At 37.1% G+C, this 23,725-nt stretch overlaps 1 protein-coding gene across 1 annotated transcript in view; it reads left to right on the top strand.

Moving 5' to 3' along the window:
- The first annotated feature begins 4,033 nt into the window (after positions 1-4,033).
- The window catches only part of LOC132417754 (disintegrin and metalloproteinase domain-containing protein 18), a 77,464-nt gene continuing 57,772 nt past the window's right edge, over positions 4,034-23,725 (top strand). The window contains exons 1-10 of the mRNA XM_060001532.1: positions 4,034-4,088; positions 4,672-4,748; positions 10,339-10,394; positions 13,468-13,546; positions 13,903-13,979; positions 15,014-15,191; positions 17,856-17,921; positions 21,031-21,102; positions 21,308-21,474; positions 22,238-22,319. Coding sequence (XP_059857515.1) covers positions 4,034-4,088; positions 4,672-4,748; positions 10,339-10,394; positions 13,468-13,546; positions 13,903-13,979; positions 15,014-15,191; positions 17,856-17,921; positions 21,031-21,102; positions 21,308-21,474; positions 22,238-22,319 — 909 coding nt within the window. The remainder of the gene's footprint in view (positions 4,089-4,671; positions 4,749-10,338; positions 10,395-13,467; positions 13,547-13,902; positions 13,980-15,013; positions 15,192-17,855; positions 17,922-21,030; positions 21,103-21,307; positions 21,475-22,237; positions 22,320-23,725) is intronic.

Below are 23,725 nucleotides of genomic sequence, written 5' to 3'. Positions count from 1 at the left end.
GATAGCTACGCTACCATGTAAAGCCAGACCTCTCTGTGTCTAAATTTGTGCTCTTAATATATTTAAAAATTTATTTTAAAATGTACGGATGTTGAAGGAGAAAATCTGCCTAGGTAACTTTGAGCCAGGACCAGTGTCTGATATGCCACGATTAAAAGGTTACATTTCCTCATAGATGAATGGAACGTAGTTGAAGTATTTTTGACGTGGTAAGGGAGGGATTTAGCAAGATATGGTGTGCTTTTTACAAAATTCACAGGGATAAATTAGGAGAAAATTCTGTCAGATTCAGTCAGAACTGGAGACTAGTGAAATGGAATGCACAGGAAAAGTGTGATGAGGGCAGGATTCGTTAAGACGGAAAGAACAACACAGTTTTCAGAGACCTAATGGGTAGACTTGGTTGAAGTGGTGACTGGATAGATGTATTTGGGTTAGAATAAAAGAGAACTACGAAGACGAACATTTCTGACACAGTGGATCATGACAGCTTTTACTAACGGCGTGTTGTACAGCAGCTGAGAACCAGCTTGGTTTTGGAGCGATGAAGCGGAGGGGAGTAAAGAAGGAGTTTGTTCTGAACATGTGTGTGGGGGACACCTGTTGGAAATGCACAGAGGACTGTTGGGAGTTCTCCTCCTCTGTAGATAAAAATAGAGAAAAGAGCAATTATTTCCTTCTTCACATATTGTATTGCTCTTTTTCTCTCTGTTTCCTTGTTCATGACTTTCTTTGATCCATGTGAAACATAGTCTGTGTAAATGAGACATATATAAATAGCAGTTTATAGCATTTCCTTTTAATGTGGCTATCACAAATGTTTCTGGAAAAAATCAAACCAAAGAAACAAAAAGAACTTGCGTTTACAGATTCTGTAGAGCACAGGTATAGACTGTGACAGTATCAACTGTCTTATATTAATTAATTGATATACCTGTAGTTCTATATTAAAATTAGACAGCTTTTATTAACCATTAAAAATGTAGCATTTCTTTTTTCTGTAGTTCTTTTAGAATGGTAACTAAACAATACCGTCAAAAGCCATAATTTGGAGAAAAGATATTGCCAAGAAACACACCATTAACTGGGCTGGTTCAAGAATAAAAAAATCTGCTTTTCCCTCCTTTTATGATGGCTTAAAGCTTTCAATTTCGAAAACAAAAGTAAATCCTGTGAGTGAAAGTATGTCGCCTTGTGTCGATTCATTCTGTTCTCGAGCCCAAGTTTGTGTGCCCGATGCACACCGAGGCCAAACAAAGGGAAACGTCAGTGTTTGGAGCAGATTAAGGTTTATTGCAAGGACCAGCCAAGGAGAACGGACAGCTCGTGCTCAAAAATGCCAACTCCCTGATGGCTCTTGGGGAAGAGTGTTTACAGGCAAAATTTGGGGCAAGGGCTGCAGGGTATGGAACCTTCCCCTGATTGGTTGGTGGTGAGGTAACAGGGCGCTGTTCCAGGAATCTCAGTCATCAGCCTTTCCTGCCAGTGTGGGTCCACATGCTTGTGCTCAGCCTCAAGTGACTTCCTGCATCTGGCTTGAGGGGGCCCTAGTTCTTGTTGAAGAGCTCAGACATATGCGTCAGACGGTTCTGCACATCCCCGAGGAGGAACGGCACCAGGCCCCATGCTGCACTGTCGTTTCTTCCTGCCTTCCCTCACTTCCCTGATTAGTAACTGTTTGAATACGCCCTTTGGAGCTCAGGGAAGGTCTAGGAAGCTGAAAGCCTTTTTTCCGACAAACTGGAAGCTGGGGACCCGGAAAGGCTTTTGTGCCCAGGAGGACCCACAGGGAGCCTTCTACCGCCATGATCCTCTAGTAGGAAATAAGCAGGTTGGCCTCTTTTGAACCTGCGAGGCTGCTGCATCCCAACGGAAAACTTTCCATTGTGCACTCCTGCCACCGACTGCCCTCAGATACCCATGGCCCTGCTAATCGCTCCCATCTCAAGAGAGGACACCTAGAATCTGCACCTCTGCAATAGTTCGTGATTCTCATCCCCTACCCATTCCAAGCTTCGGGATATTGAGAGGAAGGGTTGCTACACAAGGTCAGCCCCAGAGCCCTCAGAGAGTCACTAGCATCCATTCTATCTTCAAGGAGTTGCTCACACTGAGTTCCTGGTCATAGATAACTGTCCTGTCTCCAAGTGTTACTTCCCTGCCCTCGTGGAAATTGAGCTCTAGAATGTATCTTTGTCCTTTGAAGGAACCCAGACTTGCTGCTCTTTCCTGACTGAAGCTGAGCTTTTCTGGGTGACAGTTTCTTGCTTCAGTGCCCCCTCTCTTCATCTCCCTCTTCCTGAGATGGGTGCACTTCTGCACACCTCAAAGCATTATTTGTGGATTAGAGATCCATCAGCCTACCTGGAGTCTAATTAGGACCCACAGAATTTCCATCCATATAAATGAAGGTGCTCCTGGGTCAGGGGTGGGAGCATCTCATCACAAAGACCAAGAGTTTCCTTTTCCAAATGAGCAAATGATGAATGGATACACGAGATGTGGTCCATCCATACAATGGGATAGTATTCAGCCACAAAAAGAAGGAAGCACTGATATTGCTACAACGTGGATGAATCTTGAAACCGTTATGCTAAGTGACTAAAGCCAGTCACAAAAACCATGTATTATGCCTTTGCATGAAACATCCAGAACAGGGACATCTAGAGAGACTAAGATTAGTGGTTGTTTACTGCTGAAAGTGGGGGTGGGGATTGAAAAGCTGGGGTGAGTGATGGTAATAACTAAAGGGTAGAGGACTTGTTTTTGAGATGAGGGAACTGAAATGGACTGTGGTAATGGTTGCACATATCTGTGAATACACTAAAAACCCTACGATCATTCACCTGTGTGCTTTAAGTGGGTGAACTCTGCGGTAAAAATAATACACATCGGGATGATTCTACCATAACTTTCCCTCACCCCCTTTGCCACTAACTTATTTGGGGCCATTATGATCACTGTCCTGCCTTATTTAATCATAATTTCTCAGGATCAGTTTCCCAGGAGTACTACCACCTAGCAGGTCCAAGTTTTAGACCTGAGCAGAGTTTATTTTTGCAACTATTGGTGTAACACATCCTTGCTGTGGAGTGTACTGGGATAAAGGAAGGTGTGGGTGAGTGGCAGGGAGAAGTTGAGTTAGGTTTTGAGCGTGAGTAGCTTAAGATATTTGTCAGAAAATTCGAAGACAATTACATGTTCTGTCTTCTGCAGTGGTGTCACTTTTCCCCTCTGAGTTTGTCTTGCTGGCCTCCCCATTTCTAATGCTTCCTTTTTACGGTTCTAACAGTAACTGTTAACAAGACACACTTAGGGTACATTTCAAAGTTTTCTTTCCCTTTCCTCAACAGATTATAATCTAACATTGTAAGAATAGGCACACAGTTGAAGAATTGTGCTTTTTATTTCCTTATCCAGGATCAAGTTCAATATTCATTATTTTTGTTTGCAAAGATTGTATTAAGTCAGCAGTAACACAATTTAACTAGAAAATTTCTTGTAAAAAATAGTAAATATACCTATTTTCCTCTTTCTCTTCCACCACAGTAAATAAACGTTGTCAGAAAACTATAACATGGAGAAAGGAAATTACAAGAAACTTCCCCAGAAAAGCAAATAATGCTTATTTGCCCCTTTATCCCTACTGAAGCATTTAAAATATGGGATCATATGTATAACTGATTCACTTTGTTATAAAGCAGAAACTAACACACCACTGTAAAGCAATTATACTCCAATAGAGATGTAAAAAAAAAAAAAAAAAAAAAAAGACGTACACTTAGTCACCACAAACTAGTTGTGCGCAGACCCTTAAGCTTTTGTCTGCTGTTTCTTCTCCCAGCTCGAGTGCCCAGTCACTCAGGATGCCCAAGGATGAGCCAGCACAGCTGAAAGCGACTGCAAAGCCCTGGTCCTCACCCCCAGGGCCCGGGGGCCTAGCGCGCTGAACCCCTGACTGCTGCTGCCCGCGAGCCTCACGGCTGCCCAACGGTCTCTGACCTTGGCCGTGCTTCCAGCGCCCCGCCCAGCGATGTTCCTCCTCGTTGCCCTGCTTGCTGAGCTTGGAGGGCTACACGCCCTCCAGGGTAAGACCGCGGAGCCTCGACTTCCTTCTCCCTCCTTTGGCTTCTGAGCAGGGCTGGGCTCTTCCTGGGGAGCAATTCCTGTAGCTCTGGGACCCCTACCGCCCCTTTCCCGGATTCCCTGCCGGTGCTTTCCTCCCACACCCCACCCCTACGCCACCCACCCCTGACCAGGGTAGGGGAAGGAAGATGTTAGCCAAGGAGTCCACTTTCTGCCTCAAGGGTCCAGTGTCTCAGCAGCTGAGGGTCCTTCTGGGTCACCCACTCTGTGGCCAGAGGATATACGAGGTTCGGCACTGCCCTGGATGTATTCCTCAGAGACCCGAGAGAAACAGGTCCCAATGCGGTTATGGTAACGAACAGGATGGTCCTATAGAACTGCAATGGCTAATTTCTGTTCACTTGTTTGTATCTTAGCCATTTTCAGTGTGCCAGTGAAAATCTATTGAAATCTGTGGACCAAGAAGGAGGGTAAACACATGTAGATAAATTGACTTACAATTGTGGACCCCACCATGGACTCAAACTTAAGAACCCAAGCTTGACTGAGAGCACTGTTGCAAAAAATCCCATTTTCTTACTACAGATTCTGAGGGAATATTCCTGTATGTCACAGTTCCACAGAAGATGAGGTCGAATGAGAGTGAAGATTCAGAGAAGCAGGTGAATGATCAAGGATATTAGTTTTATAATTTAAAAGTTTAAGACGATTTTTCTTTACCTTTGAATTGAATCAGATCCTACTGATTTGTATTCACTTGCAAAGCAACATTTTCATTGCTAACTCTTGTGCCCTTCTCTTCATCTCTCAGGCTCTTCTGACCTATTTGGTCACAATTTTCAAGAAATAGTAAACACTTTTCAGGAATCATACTCGTAGAAAAAAATCAATATTAAATAAGCATGACAATGAAATTTATGAAAAAAATTATTAATGGCCACTGTTAAAGTGACAGAGAAAATGGTCTTGAGCAAGGTTTAGACCTGCAAGTTTTGACCCAGAAGCATCAGACTTATTAGAAGTAATGCCAAAGAAAAAAACGAAAAGGAAAAATAAAAATGTCACATTTGCCTGATTATGATGAAAACATTGTCAGTAAATAAATATTAACTGGAAAAAAAAGTTGAAAAATGCGTACCTGCTATTAAAAACTGATTAAATTGAAGACACTCCATCTTGAATATTTTCTTGATTAATATACTTCAAATTGGCATAATTATAATGTTTTAGATTAAAAACTAGAAGTCACAATACAGGGGTTTAGATTTTCATGTGGTTAAAGTGGTGTGGTCAATATATAGAAACCCTGGGAAAATTTTTCAGTTTGAAGGAACAATTTTTGAAATAAGAGTAAGTAAAAAAATTAAGACTCCATTAACTCTATTTTGACATACAGTATTGGAACCTATCATGATTCTCTTCTACTGCTGAATCACTGTAATAAAAATTAAATGTGAAATTGTACTTGAAAATCACGATAAAATAATTTCCTTTAGAGAAGTATTTTCATATACTAGTCTCATTTAATTCTCACATTAACCTTTTGAAATATTACATATATTTTCTTATATATATGAGAAAGAGGATTACAAATGTTCAGTTGAGGGAGTCAAAGTTATAAGTTTAGGACATGGAATCCAAATTTTAATTTATGACTCTGATTCCATTATAAATAAACTACTTTCTGTTGAAAACTGTTTGCATAAAAGTTTCTTTTCTTTTTTTTCTGATTTACTTCTGTTTGTATGTATATTGTCATTGCATGATCACTTTAAGCTTCAAGTTGTTTACTTCAGTTATCACAATGATGCAGGACATGAAGTGTTTTGAAATCTCTGTAGAGCTCACTACTGGTAAATGGTCTGTTCATATTTTCTATTTCTTCCTGGTTCAGTCTTGGGAGATTGTACCTTTCAAAGAATTTGTCCATTTCTTCTAGGTTGTCCATTTTGTTGGCTTATAGTTGTTTGTAATACTCTCATGGTCCTTTGTATTTCTGTAGTGTCAGTTACAACTCCTTTTTCATTTCTGATTTTATTGATTTGGGCCCTCTCCCCTTTTTTCTTGATGAGTCTGTCTAAATGTTTATCAGTTTTGCTTATCTTTTCAAAGAACAAGTTTTAGTTTCATTGATCTTTCTATTGTTTTTTTTCTGTCTCTATTTCATTTATTTCTGCTCTGATCTTTATGATTTATTTCCTTCTACTGACTTTGGGTTTCTGTTCTTCTTTTTCTAGTTGCTTTAGGTATAAAGTTATGTTGTTATGGTGCATTCATCTACGTGTCTGTTTTTATGCTGGTAAGATACTGTTTGATTACTACAGCCTTGTAATATTGTTTGAAATCACAAGGTGTGATGTCTCTGGCTTTGCTCTTCTTTTTCAAGATTGTTTAAGCTATTAAGGTTCTTTTGTGGTTCCATATACATTTTAGGATTGTTTTCTCTATTTCTGTGGAAAATGACATTGGCATTTTGATAGGGATTGCACTGAATCTGCAGATCACTTTGGGTAGTATGGAAAATTTTACAATATTAATCCTTTCAATCCATAAACACGGAATATATATTTATCTGTGTCTTCTCTAATTTTATTCATGATTGTTTTTTAGTTTTTACTGGATACGTTTTTCACCTTCTTGGCTAAATTTGTTCTTAAATGTTTTGTCTTTTGATGTTATTGTAAATGGTATTGTTTTCTTAATTTTCTTTCTGGTAGTTCATTGTCAGTATATAGAAACACAACTGATTTTTGTATTTTGATCTTGTGTCTTAAAACTTTACTGAATTCATTTATTAATTCTGATAGCTTTTTGATGTAGTCTTTAGGGTTTTCTATACATGAGATCATGTCATCTGCAGAGATAATGTTACTTCTTTCACCTCTTTTGTTCTCTCTGCTCCAGGAGAGCTCCCATTACTAGGTGACTTCGTAGCCAGTTCCTCTAGTGGCAGCTGTGTAAGGTGGGGCACTAGATGTGTGGACAAATTTCATTGAGGGAGAAGCTGGAGAATTAGCTTTATAGTTGGGATGAGTCAGAGAGAGAAAGCACAGGGAATTCCCTCACATCTGTTCAGGTCCCCAGATGACTACTATTTATGTACCCTGTCAGCTCCCTGGTGCAAGCTATTTAGAAGCTCAACCCTCAAGCAGCAGCTGAGGAAGTATGCACTCAAACCCTTTCCACAGAGAAGTTGGGACCCTTGTGTTTTTTCCTGTTCCCTCTGCCCTAAGCCCAGGGAGATGGTCCTTGGAAGTGCTTGCACTTCTATATAAAAATCTTCTCTTAAGATGAATCTGGGGAGTCTGTGAATGCTGAGCTCCGTCAGGTCTCAGAACTAGGTGGTATGGGATCCAGACCTTCAGGTGGCAGCATTAAAAGTTGAGGTTCTATAGCCAATATGTTATAATAAGTAGAAATGGAGTACAGCCTTTAAAAATTATGAATCACTGTATTGTACCTGTAACATATAATATTGTACATCAGTATACTTCAATTAAAAAAAAAGTTGAGATTCTAGATGTGTAGACAAGGTCCTGTCAGGAAGAAACTGGAGACTTGGTTTTATTGTTGGATTGAGCCTGGGGGAGTCGTCAAGGGAAGTGCCCATCGGCCCTTTCAGGCTCCTGGGAGGATCCCTATCAGCACCCACATGGAGTCTGATAGAAGCTGGACCCTCGAGCTGCAGCTGGAAAAGTGTGCAGTCAAACTCCTTCCAGGGAGAAAATAGGAGCTGGGTGCTTTTTGTCTGCTCCCTCTATGATGCACCCCGGGGTGGCGGGGGGGAACTATGGGAAGTGCTCATGCACACATTTAAAAACTGCCTCTTTGTTTAATGGGGGTCTGAGGAATTAGGGATGTCAAGTCCCAGTGGCTCTCTGAACTAAGTTATTTGGAAGCCAGTCCCTTGGGTGGCAGCCTTAAAAGTTGTGCTGCTGGATGCCTGGTCCAAACCTTTTGGTTCTGAGGGGCATACTGAGAGTTCGGGGTTCCCTCCTGATTGTAAGCACTTTGCCAGGGGTGGGTTTTGTGGTGCGTGTGTGTATCAGCCTTTCCTACCCATTTTCACAGTGGATACTTTCTCAGTCACCCGGTGTTGAGGAGTCACTGTGCTACTTTCTGGATTTCTCTCACAGGGCATCAATCCATGTGAGGTGTATGTTTGGTGTATCTGTGGGAGGATAAGGCAGGAAGCTCGTATCCTGCCATCAGACTGATTTCATATCCCTGTGTGTAATTGTTTTTGATTGGATTAACCTTGCTAATTTTATTTGGTTGATTGCTTGATTTTGTGGTTTTCCTTTGAAATGTGCTATACTTTGTTTTGGCAGGCAATTAAGTTACTTATGAATCAGATAGACAATTTCATGCTGCCTTGTCATATCTTTAGGATGAATGTTTAGAGTGGCCCTTACTCTAAGATTAGTTTCTCCTTAACACTAAAATTTGACCCTTCTGTGATCTCTAGTGGATGGCATGAGTGTTCAGTGACATTCTTCTCCTCTGGTTGATCAGACCTTGAATATCTCCCAGCACCATGTGAGCTGTGGGTTTTATTCCTCAGCTCCCCAGTTGTTCTTTGCCCATGGTGTTGGACAGACCCTAATTTACCCAAGTGATTCTTACCATCTGGTGTTCATGGTTGAATAAGCTCCACCTATTGTTACCGACCAGGGCTCTTGGCCTTCCCCAATCAATAGAAATTGATCAGAGGCCAGACAAGAAATTCAGGTAAGGCTTTACTGGGGCCCCTGCTGCAGCAGAGGAGGGAGAACAAACAGGTCCCCTTTCTTGTTCACTCCAGGAGGTAGGGCAGGCTTGTTCCTTATATGGGGCGAGGGTAGGGGTGTGTCCATGGGTCAGGCCAGAGGGGAGGCTTAGGTGTTTTGCCCACCCCTTAGGTGGTGGTGTGTGCAGGGTGCATGCTCAGTACCACCCTTTTGCTCCCAACACCCTGTTTTTGCTCCAGGCTCTTCAAAAGTGGCAGCTGGAATTTGCCCCAACTAAGGCATACACGCAGTTTTTTTTTTTTTAACATCTTCATTGGAGTATAATTGCTTTACAGTGGTGTGTTAGTTTCTGCTGTATAACAAAGTGAATCAGCTATACATATACATATATCTCCATATCCCCTCCCTCTTGCATCTCCCTCCTACCCTCCCTATCCCATCCCTCTAGGTGGTCACAGAGCACTGAGTTGATCTACCTGTGCTATGCAGCTGCTTCCCACTAGCTATCTATTTTACATTTGGTAGTGTATATATGTCCATGCCACTCTCTCATTTGGTCCCAACTTACCCTTCCCCCTCCCCATGTCCTCAAGTCCATTCTCTACATCTGGCATGCAGTTATTTTTAGTCCCATACAGTTTCTTTGTATTTGTTGCACCAGGAGAGGTGTATCCAGGATACAGGATATCCAGGTGTATCCTTTGCACTGCAGCAAAGGGTCCCAGGTCCCAGCCTGTCTCACTATGAGTGTGGGAAAGACCTGTGACTTCCTTCCAACCAATAAGATATGGCCAAGTGGATGGACGTACCTCTGTTGATCACATTGTGTTAAATGGTAAAGGGTGGATTTCAAGCCTATGTTGTTCTACTATATAAAATTCAATTTAGCTAGACACTTTCTCACCCTCCTGATGATCTTATAAAAGCAACCTGCTTTACTGTGTACAGTTCCTGTTCCCGGATGCCATCATGTCAAGGTAATGAGGACCATTATAACTTAGTCCCTGTAGTATCAGAGCTCGTAGTCCTGGAGCTGCAGCGTTCCTCGCTAGCTTCATTCTCTCAGGTCTGTTTTCCTCCCAGTTTATATGTGAAGCATTGCAAAGTGGCTCTAGTGTTTGTTAGTATGTATATATGTATTTATAAACTTGCTATTGTTTCATTATATTCGGTGTAGAATGTAAGCCTACAGCCATTCCTCATTCATTTTGGCTAAGGGTGAATATGTTTTTTCTAAATATAAACAATTAAAATCTAGTATTAATAAATGGTAAAATTATATTTTTTTCAAAATATAGTTTTCATTTATTTTTTTCAAAAGCCATCCTTACAGTAAATTTATCACCCTCACCCTGAATTTATTAGAAAAATTTTAAATTTTTACTATTTAGAACAATAAATTCTGAAGAATATATTCTTTTATAAAATGGATTGGGTGAGTCTTTTTTGACTTGAGTGAAAAATACTCTTTTACTTTATATATTTATGATTTACTAAATTGTCTTTATTTGCTTTATTTTAGGTGACTTATATCATTACAATTGATAAAAAACCATACACTCTGCATCTCAGGAAACAGTAAGATATGATTTTCCCTTAAAGCTGAGAATTTACTTTTTAAAAAATATTTTTGTACACTATTTAAATTCAAGAATGCAGTGAAATGTAGGCTGTTTAATTGGTCAATTTTTCAGTTTAGGATTCATTACGTCTTGAATATGAAGTCTATGAGAGCTTTGCATTTGTATATTCCAGCTTGTTATTTTCAAATTAAGAAATAAGTTACATATAAATAAGAGTATAAAGCCATTGAACCCAAGAACTGCAATCTGTGTATCAAGTATATCCGATGTGAAATCAAACATGTGTACATATCATGTGGTTATTGGTGGAAAATTTAACTAGCGGCATACTTTGTATGGAGGTATTAATTATATATGTATTTATTTTTAACAACTTTATTTGGTAAATTATATATATATAAAATCATAAAACTCTGAAACGTATAATTCAGTGATTTTAATATAGTATTACAATTATCAACCATAAATCAGTTTTAGAACATTTAATTCCCCACCTAAGACCCATTGTGCCATTTCATATTTAATCCCTGTCATCAGCCACTACTCCAGGCAACAAGCAATCTATTTCCTGTCTCTTAATTTGTGTTTTCTCAACATTTTATATAAATGGACGCAAACAGCCTCTTCTCTGCCTTCATCTTTGAAAATATATATTTATCACAACTGCATTTTGTCTGCCTGCATCTTTGTAGTTGAACAAACCTGGAGAAAATTGTTCTCACTTAACTCATGACTATTCTCTTGTAATTCATGATCGTTAAACTCATGTTGGTCTTTAATGTCGCTACCATTCCATTAAAAGTGTTTTTTGATAAGATCATCCAAGATCCTCATGTTTCTAAATGCCAGTTATTTTTTACTCTTCATTTTTCTTGACCAATCGGCCGCATTTTGTATAGCTGAGCAGTGTCTCCTCCATATAATAGTTTCTTCATTTGGCTTCCAGGGTACCGCAGACTCCCGTGTTTAACTCTTACACTGTGCTGACTCTTTCTCAGATTTTGTTTTGTTTGTTTGTTTTCTAGATTCCTCCTCATCTCTTCAGTCTTAGAGTTCTCCATGGTGCTATTCTTTTTTTTTTTTTTAACATCTTTATTGGGGTATAATTGCTTTACAATGGTGTGTCAGTTTCTGCTTTATAACAAAGTGAATCAGTTATACATATACATATGTTCCCATATGTCTTCCCTCTTGCGTCTCCCTCCCTCCCACCCTCCCTATCCCACCCCTCCAGGCTGTCACAAAGCACCGAGCCAATATCCCTGTGCCATGCGGCTGCTTCCCACTAGCTATCTACCTTACTACGTTTGTTAGTGTGTATATGTCCATGACTCTCTCTCGCCCTGTCACAGCTCACCCTTCCCCCTCCCCATAACCTCAAGTCCGTTCTCTAGTAGGTCTGCGTCTTTATTCCTGCCTTACCCCTAGGTTCTTCATGACATTTTTTTTTTCTTAAATTCCATATATATGTGTTAGCATACGGTATTTGTCTTTTTCTTTCTGACTTACTTTACTCTGTATGACAGACTCTAGGTCTATCCACCTCATTACAAATAGCTCAATTTTGTTTCTTTTTATGGCTGAGTAATATTCCATTGTATATATGTGCCACATCTTCTTTATCCATTCATCCGATGATGGGCACTTAGGTTGTTTCCATCTCCGGGCTATTGTAAATAGAGCTGCAATGAACATTTTGGTACATGACTCTTTTTGAATTTTGGTTTTCTCAGGGTATATGCCCAGTAGTGGGATTGCTGGGTCATATGGTAGTTTTATTTGTAGTTTTTTAAGGAACCTCCATACTGTTCTCCATTCCATGGTGCTATTCTTAAATCTTATTTGTTTATTTTTTCCCCTAGCTATACTCAATCACCCAGTTATTTCATCTACTCCTATGGATTTAATACCATTTATGTATTGATTACTCCCAAACTTGTATCTCTACTTTTTTCCTCTCCATATTCATTTATTTGACTACTTATTTGATAACCAAGAGGTTATGAGAATTCTCATATTTAATGTGTCTAAAATGTACTTCTGATCCTTTTCCAAAATTTGTCTTTCCCACAATTATCTCAGTAAATTGCACCTCTACTCTTCCAGTTTCTCAGAACAAAAATGTTAGGGTCATTCCTGACATCTTTTTTTTTCTTTTGTTTCCCCCCCACATCCAATGGATTATTAAATCCCATGTGATCTGCCTTCAAAATGCATCCAGAATGGGACCTCCACCGCTGCTGCAATCCTAGCTCAAGCCACCGTCATGTCTTGCCTGGATGACTGTAATAACCTAGCTGATCACTCTGTTTCTGCTTATTTGTCCTACAGATGGTTCTCAACACAGCATTCAGTCTGATTCTATTAAAATGCTGGTCTGACCCATCCTCAATCTGCTCAGACTCTTCCAGTGGCTTCTCATCTCGGTGACACCATCTCTTACTGTGGGCTCTTGTCTTCACTCCACGCTTCACCACAGGCACTGCCCCCAGACGTTCTTTATAAACACAAAACATATCTCTGCCTCAGGGTCTTTACATTTTCTCCTTGCTTTGTCCGGAATAACATTTCTGTGCAAATCCAAGTGGCTTGTTTTCAGGTCTTTACTTATCAGTTCAGTGAGCCTTTCCATGCCATCCTGTCTACATTTGCAACCAACCTCCTGCCACCCTGGGCCTTATTTATCATCACCTAATGTACTAACGTATGTGTCTCTCACTGCCGTGAAGACCCGTGGTTTTCTCTTTTGTTTACTGCTGTATCCCAGTGCCTCGAAGAGGATCTGTCAGATCATTGACACTCAGTAAATCTTGTTGAATGGAGACACAGGCAGGCACACACATGAATATCTGATATGGAGGATTCAAAGTCTATTCCAGTGTTAAGAAATCCTAAACTCTCTGAGTCAATAGTTCTATGAATTTACACTGTTATGGCATGCTAAAATTACTCTAGTTAAGGAATATTATTATATGAATCATATATTTCACTGTTATTTTTATTATTTTAATGTTTATGTTCATAATAAATTCATGATTCAATCAGTTTTTTATTTTTGTTTTTCCTAGCTCATTCGTATCCCAGAACTTTTTAGTTTATACATATAATGAAACTGGATCTTTGCATTCTGAGTCTTCATATTTTAAGGTAAGACCCAGGTGTCTTAGACATTTATTATTACACGTTTCCTTATTGAAGTGGACATATTATTACCACTGGGATATGTTTGTTCCATGTTGGCAGTTTCATACAATTTTATTCCACATTCCATGTATGATAGAGATGAAATCCAGACCTAGAGAACAGTCATGGGCACCTAGGTGGTACAAAGTAAAGAGAGTTGTCAAATACTTATTTTCCTTGAAAATCAACTTTAGTAAATCTGTATGATACACAATCTTATTATTTTCAACTGTTTTAATGTTTTGAATATTTATAATGTTTGCCAATACACTTTTATGCATAAATAATTTATTTATTTGCCACTCTGTACTGTTTTTCAGATGCATTGCCATTACCAAGGATACGTTGCAGATTTTCCAAATTCAGTCGTGACACTCAGCATCTGTTCTGGACTCAGGTAATAGCATTTTAGAGGCTATTTATACATGAAAACTTAGGATATACTTTAAAATGAAACTTAGTGGCCGCAAAACACAAATCTGGGATATTTAAGGAGAATTCAAATCTGAACGTTTTCTTCATGATGGCCTTACTTTTATTAATAATATTAACATTAATAAATGGGCCTTAGTCATGCCAATTGAAATGAAATCATTCAAGGGAATCCTGACTGGTGATATTTTCAAGATATTGAGCAGAAAGAGATAGATGCAGTAAAACAAAACAAACAGCCCCCCACCCAAATCCTTTAGAACATCTCCCTATACGTTACTGTTGTATTATCTATCAGTTATCTGGAACAGTTATGGAAAATGATATTAATTAGTTGCTTAAGCACATATTGTATGCTCTCAGTGTAGGTGTACTTGGTATCAGACGTAAAATGACTAATTGAGAAGGTACCTCAGAGGTAAAAGGGCAGGGATAAGTGATTTTTGTCATTGATAGTGGGAGGAAGAAGGTGGTGAGTTTATCAGATGAAGACAGGTCCAGAGCAGAGCAAAAAACTCTTCCTAACTTCCTTTCGCTTTTGGTTGCCTGATTTCCAGAATTTACTCATATCAACTCAGAAAACTGACATTCTCTGAATGTGGTTTTCCTGCATATTAATCTTTTTAGATCTCCACTCTATATATCCATTTTCTCTTATTCTAACCCCTGTAAGAATAGGAACTTTTTATTCTTGGAATTCTCAACAAATGTCTTGGTTCCCAGCAAATACTTGGCCTTAATTAATACATCTTGAATGAATGTGACTACTATACAGAAAATACAAAATACTTTTCAGTATATTTAGTTTTTTAATACGTGAGAAAAACTGACGCAGATGTGGTTACTCAGTTACTAATGGTAGCTGAAAAAAGGCAGGGAAAGAGAGTGGGTTTAATACATGTACCTCACTATGGTTTCTCATTTCTTACAACACTTTGGATTATAGGTCTGATGGGATCATAGGCAGGATTTTTATATCACTGCTTTCTAAATATTCAGGGGATTTCTTCAGTTTGAAAATATCAGCTATGGAATTGAGCCATTGGAATCTTCAGCAAGGTTCGAGCACATAATTTATCAAGTGAAAAATGACAATCCAGATATGCCAATGTTAGCAGAAAATTACAGCAATATTTGGCAGAAAGACCAGCCCTATAAAGTCCATTTAAACTCACAGGTAACTGAGACAATTTGGATGTTATGACGCACTATAAAATTACTTCTGTAGAATTGTGTTAATCATGAAAAGGGGGCTTCCCTGGTGGCGCAGTGGTTGAGAATCCGCCTGCCGATGCAGGGGACACGGGTTCGTGCCCCGGTCCGGGAAGATCCCACATGCCGCGGAGCGGCTAGGCCCGTGAGCCATGGCCGCTGAGCCTGCGCGTCCGGAGCCTGTGGTCCGCAACGGGAGAGGCCACAGCAGTGAGAGGCCTGCGTACCGCAAAAAAAAAAAAAAAAAAAAAAATCATGAAAAGGAACTACTGGGCTTCCCTGGTGGCGCTAGTGGTTGAGAGTCCACTTGCCGATGCAGCGGACGCGGGTTCGTGCCCCGGTCCGGGAGGATCCCACGTGCCGCGGAGCGGCTGGGCCCGTGAGCCATGGCCGCTTGAGCCTGCGCGTCCGGAGCCTGTGCTCCGCAGCGGGAGAGGCCACAACGGTGAGAGGCCCACGTACCACAAAAAAAAAAATAAAATAAAAAAAAAAAAAAAAAAAAAAGGAACTACTTAGCTGTTGAGTAGTAATATAAAATTTGGTATCTTTTTTCTACAGCAGTAAATGAAACATCCATATTCCATCTAAAATCCATGGAAATATGCAATAATGTGTGTCAAGCTTATTGTTGTATGATGTATAATGTAATATTTCTTGTTTTCCATTTTTATTCCAACAAAAATGCATATTATTGAATAAAATTTAGGAATATAGGAAGAATAGTTACCACTACCCTGGTAAAATTACTTTTAATATTTTGACATATAGCTTTACGTACTACTGGGACATATCTTTCTAGAATACTTAATCATTTGTATATTATTAAACTCTCTTAATTTACTTGTAGGCTGAATATAGAATTCTTTCTTTCATCACTTTGAATATTTCAGTTCCCCGTCTTTTGGACTCCATGGTCTCTGATGAAGAATCAAATATTATTCATCTTATTGAGGATTCCTTGTACATGATGAGTCCCTTCTTTGTTGATTCTTTCAAGAGCCTCTGTCTTTGCCTTATGACAGTTTTCTTATGATATACCTTTGAGGGGATCCCTTTGAGTTTATCCTACTTGGAGTTCATTAAGCTTCTTGGATGTTTAAATTAATGTTTTTTTCATCAAATTTGGGAACTTTTTGGCCATTAGTTCTTTGAAGATCCTTTCTGCCCTTTTATCTATCCCCTCACTTTCTGTTACTCCCATTATATGCATGTTGGTGTGCTTGAAAGTGCCCTACAGGAACAGAAGAGGTTCTGTTCATTTTTCTCCATTCTTTTTTCTTTCTCTTCCTCTGACTGTATAATCTCATCTGACTTTAAACAGGTACAACAAGGGAAATCTTTGTGGTGATAAAATAGTTTTGTATCTTGATTGCAGTGCTGGTTATATAAACATACACATGACAATATGATGTAGAGATATACACATACACACTGTACCAGGTCAATATCCTGGTTTTGAAAACATACTATAGTTTTGTAACATGTAACCACTGGGGGAAACTGAGTGAATGATACATGAGATATAGTGAGCTATTTTGGCAATATTCTATGATTCAATACTTATTTCTTTTTTAAATGAACACAAAGTTTTACAAAAGGAAATAAAGATAACCTATTAAAAACAAATGAATTTTGAAGTTCATTTTATTGAAAGTGACACCTGACGTTATGGTGAATAGTATTATAAGTTTGTTTTAAAACATAGGTATCAAAGTTACATTTTTTACTTATTATTTTGAAAATAAGAATATAAATTTGGAAAGGCAAATAGGATAAAAACAATGCTGTTATTAAAATATGAAACCTACTGTGCAGAAACATGCTTGAAATTGGTTATGGTGCACACGTAATTTATAATTATACTCAATCAAGCTGCAATGCAGAAGACATGGTTGTCAACATTGACTTATATTTTTATACAGGCACAGTAAGGGTAACCAAAATACAGAATACCTTTAAAGTTAACGTTGAACACAAAGGAAAAAGTCAGCATCTCAGTATATACATATATAAGATGCAGGCGTAATTTGCTTCCCTATGGAAATATAAACCTAGGCTCTACTGTCAAGTCCAGTTTGTTTGTTTGCCTGTTTATTTATAGTAAGCTAAGATATTTTATGACAGACCCAATCTTTGTATCCTCCTTACTCTTCGATTTAGTTACCAATGCACTTGGGTCAAGGAAGAAATTTTGGTTTCCTTAAAATATCTGTGTGTGAAATGGTATCTCAATGTGTTAGAAATATAGCTCATGTAGAAATTACCATTAGAGTACTAAATGACGATGTAGTAAATTGTTGATTCATAGCTGACTGACTTGGCACAATCAAGGATTATTACCTCATATCAAGTGGGGCATGCAGCCTATGCTCTGGAACTACAGAGCTATTCACTTTCTCTTACGCAGTATTAATAGTGAGTACCTAGACTCCCACCTTACGCTATCAGGCTCCCTGGGATTCCCTTAAACCTGGAATCTGTTTTCAAGTAAATTTTCTGATTTACAATTAATTTATATTGTTAAGTCCTCTTGACGGTTTTATATACATCCTTTTTGCTTCCTTTACATGTCACTCTCTGTGCTTAACAAATTCAAAACATGTTAACATTTGATAAATTCTCCTTTCAGGAAAAAACTCTTTCAGAACTATTACCCCAGTATCTAGAAATGCACATTATAGTGGATAAAGCTTTGGTAAGTCAAACTCTCCCCTCCTTCCCTCACTCTCTCTTTTCTTTCTTTCTTTCTTTCTTAAAGCTTAATGTTTTATTACTATCACCTAGAGAACATCAGCTGAAATGTTAAAACTTTTCTGAGTATTAACTTTATGAAACCAATTTATGGAAATGTTTAATATTGTTAGCTGTCTTACAGGTTTCTAAATTAATATTTCTAATGATCATGGGAAGGTAGCTACACTTTTTGCTAAATGTTGATAGAAAAATTAAAACACGGAATTGCCGATTTGGGGTAATTTACCTTTGAGACTCCAGACATTTTTATTTATTTATTTATTTATTTTATTTATTTAATTTTTTTAAAAAAAGAGATTTCCTTTTTTATTTTTTAAAATTAATTAATTAATTAATTTATTTATTTATGGCTGTGTTGGGTCTTCGTTGCTGTGCGTGGGCTTCTCATTGCAGTGGCTTCTTTTGTTGCGGAGCACAGACTCTAGGCACGCGGGCTTCAGTAACTGTGGCTCAGAGGCTCTAGAGCTCAGGTTCAGTAGTTGTGGCGCACGGGCTTAGTTGCTCCACGGCATGTGGGATCTTCCCGGACCAGGGCTCGAACCCGTGTCCCTTGCATTGGCAGGCGGATTCTTAACCACTGCGCCACCAGGGAAGCTCTATTTTATTTATTTATTTATTTATTTATTTTTTATTGAAGTATGGTTGATCTACAATGTTGGGCCAATCTCTGCTGTACAGCAAAGCCACTCAGTTATACACATATAGACATTCTTTTTTTCTTATTGTTTTCCATTCTGGTTTATTACGGGATATTGAATATAGTTCCCTGTGTTATATAGGATGTCTATCTCTCTTCTTTCTTTAAACATAATTAAAAATTTCCTTAACTTCAAAGACGTAATGGAATTTTCTAATTATTTTCAAATATAAATATTTAATTCTAAATGTGACTTAGATACGATTAGAACCCCAGACTAGCCTAGGATGCCCAGTGTTGTCTGCCTGCATCCTCATCCCCAGATTAGGCCAGGGTCTCTTTGGCCACACCTCCTAACTGCCTTGCCCTCTCTTTAACCAGCTGTAGCCTCTCTGGTCACAGTGTTTTCTTTGAACGTATCAGATATTTACCATCTGACCAATTCAGTTAATATTTTTCCATCTTTTTTGAGGCATAATTGATAAATATGATTGTGCATAATTAAATTGTACAATGTGAAGATTTGATGTACATGTACATTGTGGATTGATTACCAAGATCAAGATAATTAACACATTCATCACCTCACATAGTTAACTCTTTTATCCGTGTGTGTGTGTGTGTGTGTGTGTGTGTGTGTGTGTGTGTGTATGTGGTGAGAAGACTAAAGATTTGCTTTCAACTTTCAAGTATACAATACCATATTTTTAACTCCAGGCACTGTGCTGCACATTAGACCCTCAGAACTTATTCTTATAACTGAAAGGTTGTACCCTTTGACCTACATTTCTCCATTTCCGCCTCTGGAAACCAAAATTCTCTTCTCTGTTTCTATGAAATTGGACTTTTGTTTTTAGATTCTACATATAAGTGATACCATACAGTTTTTGTCTTTCTCTGGCTGGCTTATTTCACTTAGCATAATGCCTTCCAGGTTTCTCATGCGGTAGCAAATGGGAGAATGTCCTTCTTTTTAATGACTGAGTAATATTCCATTGCACATATATACCACTTTTTCTTTGTTCATTCATCTGTTGATGGGCACTTAGGTTGTTTTTGTATCTAGGCTATTGTGAATAATGTTTCAATTGTGGATAATGTTTCAGTAAACATGGGAATGCAGATATCTCTATGAGATACTGATTTCATTTCCTTAGGATGTATACTGAGGATTGGGATTGTCAGGTCATATGGTAGTTCCTTTTTTAATTTTTTAAGGAACCGTTATACTGTTTTCCATAGTGGCTGTACCAATTTACATTCCCACCAACAGTGCACAAGCGTTCCCTTTCTCGCCATCCTCACCAGCATTTGTTAGCTCTTGTTTTTTTTGATGATAGCCATTCTGACAGGTGTGAGGTGATAGCTCACTGTGAATTCGATTTGCATTTCCCTGAGGATTAGTAATGTTGAATACCTTTTTGTGTACCTGTTGGCCACTTGTGTGTCTTCCTTGGAAGAATGTCCATTTGGTAGACATAATATCTTTTGAGTATCTACCCAAGAGTGAAATTGTTATATCATCGGGTTAGTGTATATTACTTTTAGAGGATATTGATAGTTTTCAAAAGTGACTATAACAATTTGTTCTTCCATATTCTCACAAGTAATTGGTATTGATAGTCTTTTTTAAATTGCTGCCATTCTGGTGTATGAATACTGAGATCATATTGTGGTTTTTATTAGCATTTACTTGATGACTGAAATGCAGCACAGTGAATAGGGGCAGTGTTTTATAACTTTGAATGGGATATAATCTATGAAAATATTGAATCACTATACTGTACACCTGAAACTAATATAAGATTGTAAATCGACTATACTTTAGTTTTAAAAAATGTATTTATGAGTTTCAGAGGAAAAATTCTTTTTTCCTTTACCCTATTTCATCTTGTTCTTTATCAAACCTTTTTGAATCATTCATTCCACATAATCTTCACTTTATATCATTACAATTTCTGTCTTTTTTCTTAAAGATTTATTTGAGCATTTTGATTTTTTTTAATGCTCATGTATTTGCTTCTTCTTCAATTACTGAGCATACAATGAGAAATACTGTGGTTGATTCCCTCTGTGTTATAGAAAATGTCTACCTCAAGAAATCCCTTTATAATACAGAGGGGTCTGTGAAGTTATTTTAGTACTTCTTGAGGATTTCAATTGTTTCTGCTGGACAATGTCTTTAAAATATATAACAAGTGAGAATCTATGTTGAATGCCCAAGTATGATTTTTTTTCTTTTTGTTGTTTGTTTTCATTTATTGTAAATATTATCATCTTTATGTTAGTATGCTTTAAATTGTCTGACAGATCCTATGGTTTTCTTGCCTGGTATCACCAAGATATATTTGCCATAAAAAAAAAATTGCTGTCACTCACATTTTTTAAAGAATCATAAAAATTTCTTTTTCAGCATGATTATATGGGATCAGAAACGATGGCTGTAATGCAGAAAATGATTCAGCTTATTGGCCTTGTCAACACAGTAAGTTTTAACTTCTTTACATTTACAATTTTATAAAAAGTCATTGAAAACCTTTCCATTATATCATGACAAATTAATGACTTAAAGCCCTTTATTTGGTTTAATATCCAAAGTAATCAAGTGAACTTTTTCTTTATTTTTTTGTACTGTTTTGATGTAATGATTTATGTTATTTGAATAAATATACTGTAAATCTTATTTTTAGATGTTTAGTCAGTTCAAATTGACTGTGATACTATCCTCCTTGGAATTGTGGTCAGATAAAAACCAAATTTCTACTAATGGGGATGCTGATGATTTATTACAAAGATTTTTGACATGGAAACAGGACTATCTTATCCTACGGCCCCATGACGTAACATTCTTACTTATGTAAGCACAATGTTCTACATTAATAAAGAGATATACATAAATAATTCCATTAATTTTATAATTTAATGCCTTTATTGTGTTCTTCAGCTTTCTGTAGGCCCCTTGGAAAATATTAAAGAAAACATAGCTGTTGCCATTGAGGTGATAGTGTGGTTGGAAATATAATAAAAATAAAATAACCTGAATCACTTATATGACAAAATATTTTGGAGTATAATCTATGCAAAAAAGTCTGTCTTTCATGACTTTTATGATATCAACTATACTATAGAATACATACAAGCCTCAGCTTACTAATGATGTAAAATTGACACTATTCAGTTAACATTACCTTGTTATGTGAATACATTTCATGTCTACTGTTTGATAAAGAAAGATTTGAGTGTTTTGGTTACATTTATTTTTTAAAAATGCTTATCTTTAGAACAGGAAAGATTTCTTTTCTACAGATTAAAAATCCCTTTCGTTTTAACTTTTAGTGACCAAAACAGTGAATGCTGAATAAGGGAAACTGAGGAGAATTTGAGATAAATAAAATTGTATCAAGTCAAAGAGTTAGTTTAGGAAAGAAAACTGGCATTAAAGTGAATTACAGTTTTCAATGATTTGAGCACCTTGTATAATATATTAGATATTATTCAGATAAAAAATTATATGTTTGACAAATTATTTTAAATTCTATGGGAGATTTAATTTAATAAATAAGCTAATAAATTGTTCTGAATAACCATGCTAATAAAAAAGCCATACTATAATGATGTAGTTACAGGAAACAGCCTAAATATGTGGGAGCAACATTTCCTGGCACAATATGCAATAAAAGCTGTGATGCAGGTATTGCTATGGTATGTAATTTGTATCCTTCTTTACTGTTTTTTTTTAACTTTATATTGTATTTTAAAAGTATTATTTTACATAGTTAAGTAAACTTGATTTTTTTTCTCTATATCTCTATCATTATTTTGTTGGGACAACATTATTTTAATCTCAGAAAGTTGTTTTAATCATAAATTTCAAACATAGGGAAATAATATGAACAAACGTTAATATACCCCTTCACCAGCCAGGTATAATGGCTACTAACTTTGCATCAGATTTTCTAAGGACATAAAACCTTAGAGAAAAGTTAAAGCTTCCTGTTATGTCTCCTTCAAATTCAAGAAATAACAAAAGTCATGATTTCATACTTGCCATTTTTTGCATACTTCATACTATTGTTACAAATATATGTATCCATTAACTATATATTATTGTTCAGCATTTTTCTTTATGTATCATTTCAGAACTATTTTGAATAGCTTGTTAAAAGATGTATACATGTTGAAACATATAACTCTACTACTATTATTTTTTCTTTCAAAATTTTTATCAGGTAACGCACATATTATGAGTAAAAATCGTTTTACAAGACATACTGAAAACAACTAAATCAGTCCTTTGCATAATCTATACTCCTTGAATCCTCTTTCCCCTTTTTTTGTCAACCTCTCCCTCCTGGCATACAACTTAATGTCTGTTTCCTTTCAAATTAAAGTTTTATTGAAGTACATCATATATAGAGAACATTGCACAAGTCGTAAGTGTATAGCACAATTAATTTTGGCCAAGTCAATACATAGGTATAAACATCCCAGAGATCAAGAAGTAAAATCTTATCAACACTTCAGAAGAATCATGCTTCCTCTCACTTTCTACGCATACTGAAGAAAACCATTATCCTGACACTTAATCACTGGTTAATTTGATCTTTCTTTGAGCTTTCTGTAAATGATAGAGTGTGTGTTCTTGTGTGTGTCTGCCACATATTTGCTCAAAATTACGTCTGTGATAGTTATTCATGCTTGTATGTGTAGGAATAGTGTGTTCATTCTTTTACTCTATATTTCTAAATAATATGCACATTAAATTTCTTGAGTATTCAAATTTAGGCATTATCTATTGACTTCTCATGTTGAAGTCAGAATTTAACATCCTAATAGCTCATCATTTCTACATTCTGCCTCTTCCATTCTTCCTCTCTATAATTATACAGATTATTAGAATTGTGTTTAATTCTCTGATGAGGCAAATAATGAACTGAGATTGTTGCCTTTATTGCATAACTTTTGGTTCTTCCCAGATTAGTAGTTACATCATACTGTTTTTGTCCAAATTCTTTAATTAAGTTATAAATTGCCTCCACTTTCCTACATGATTCAGAAATTCCTTTTGTTTTTTTTAACTCTATAGATGTATCTTTTTTTTTTTAAAC

This window comes from Delphinus delphis, chromosome 21, assembly GCF_949987515.2.
Source record: "Delphinus delphis chromosome 21, mDelDel1.2, whole genome shotgun sequence".
Taxonomy (NCBI): domain Eukaryota; kingdom Metazoa; phylum Chordata; class Mammalia; order Artiodactyla; family Delphinidae; genus Delphinus; species Delphinus delphis.
Note: the sequence above shows the minus strand (reverse complement) of the source record. Positions and strands in the feature narration are given on the sequence as shown.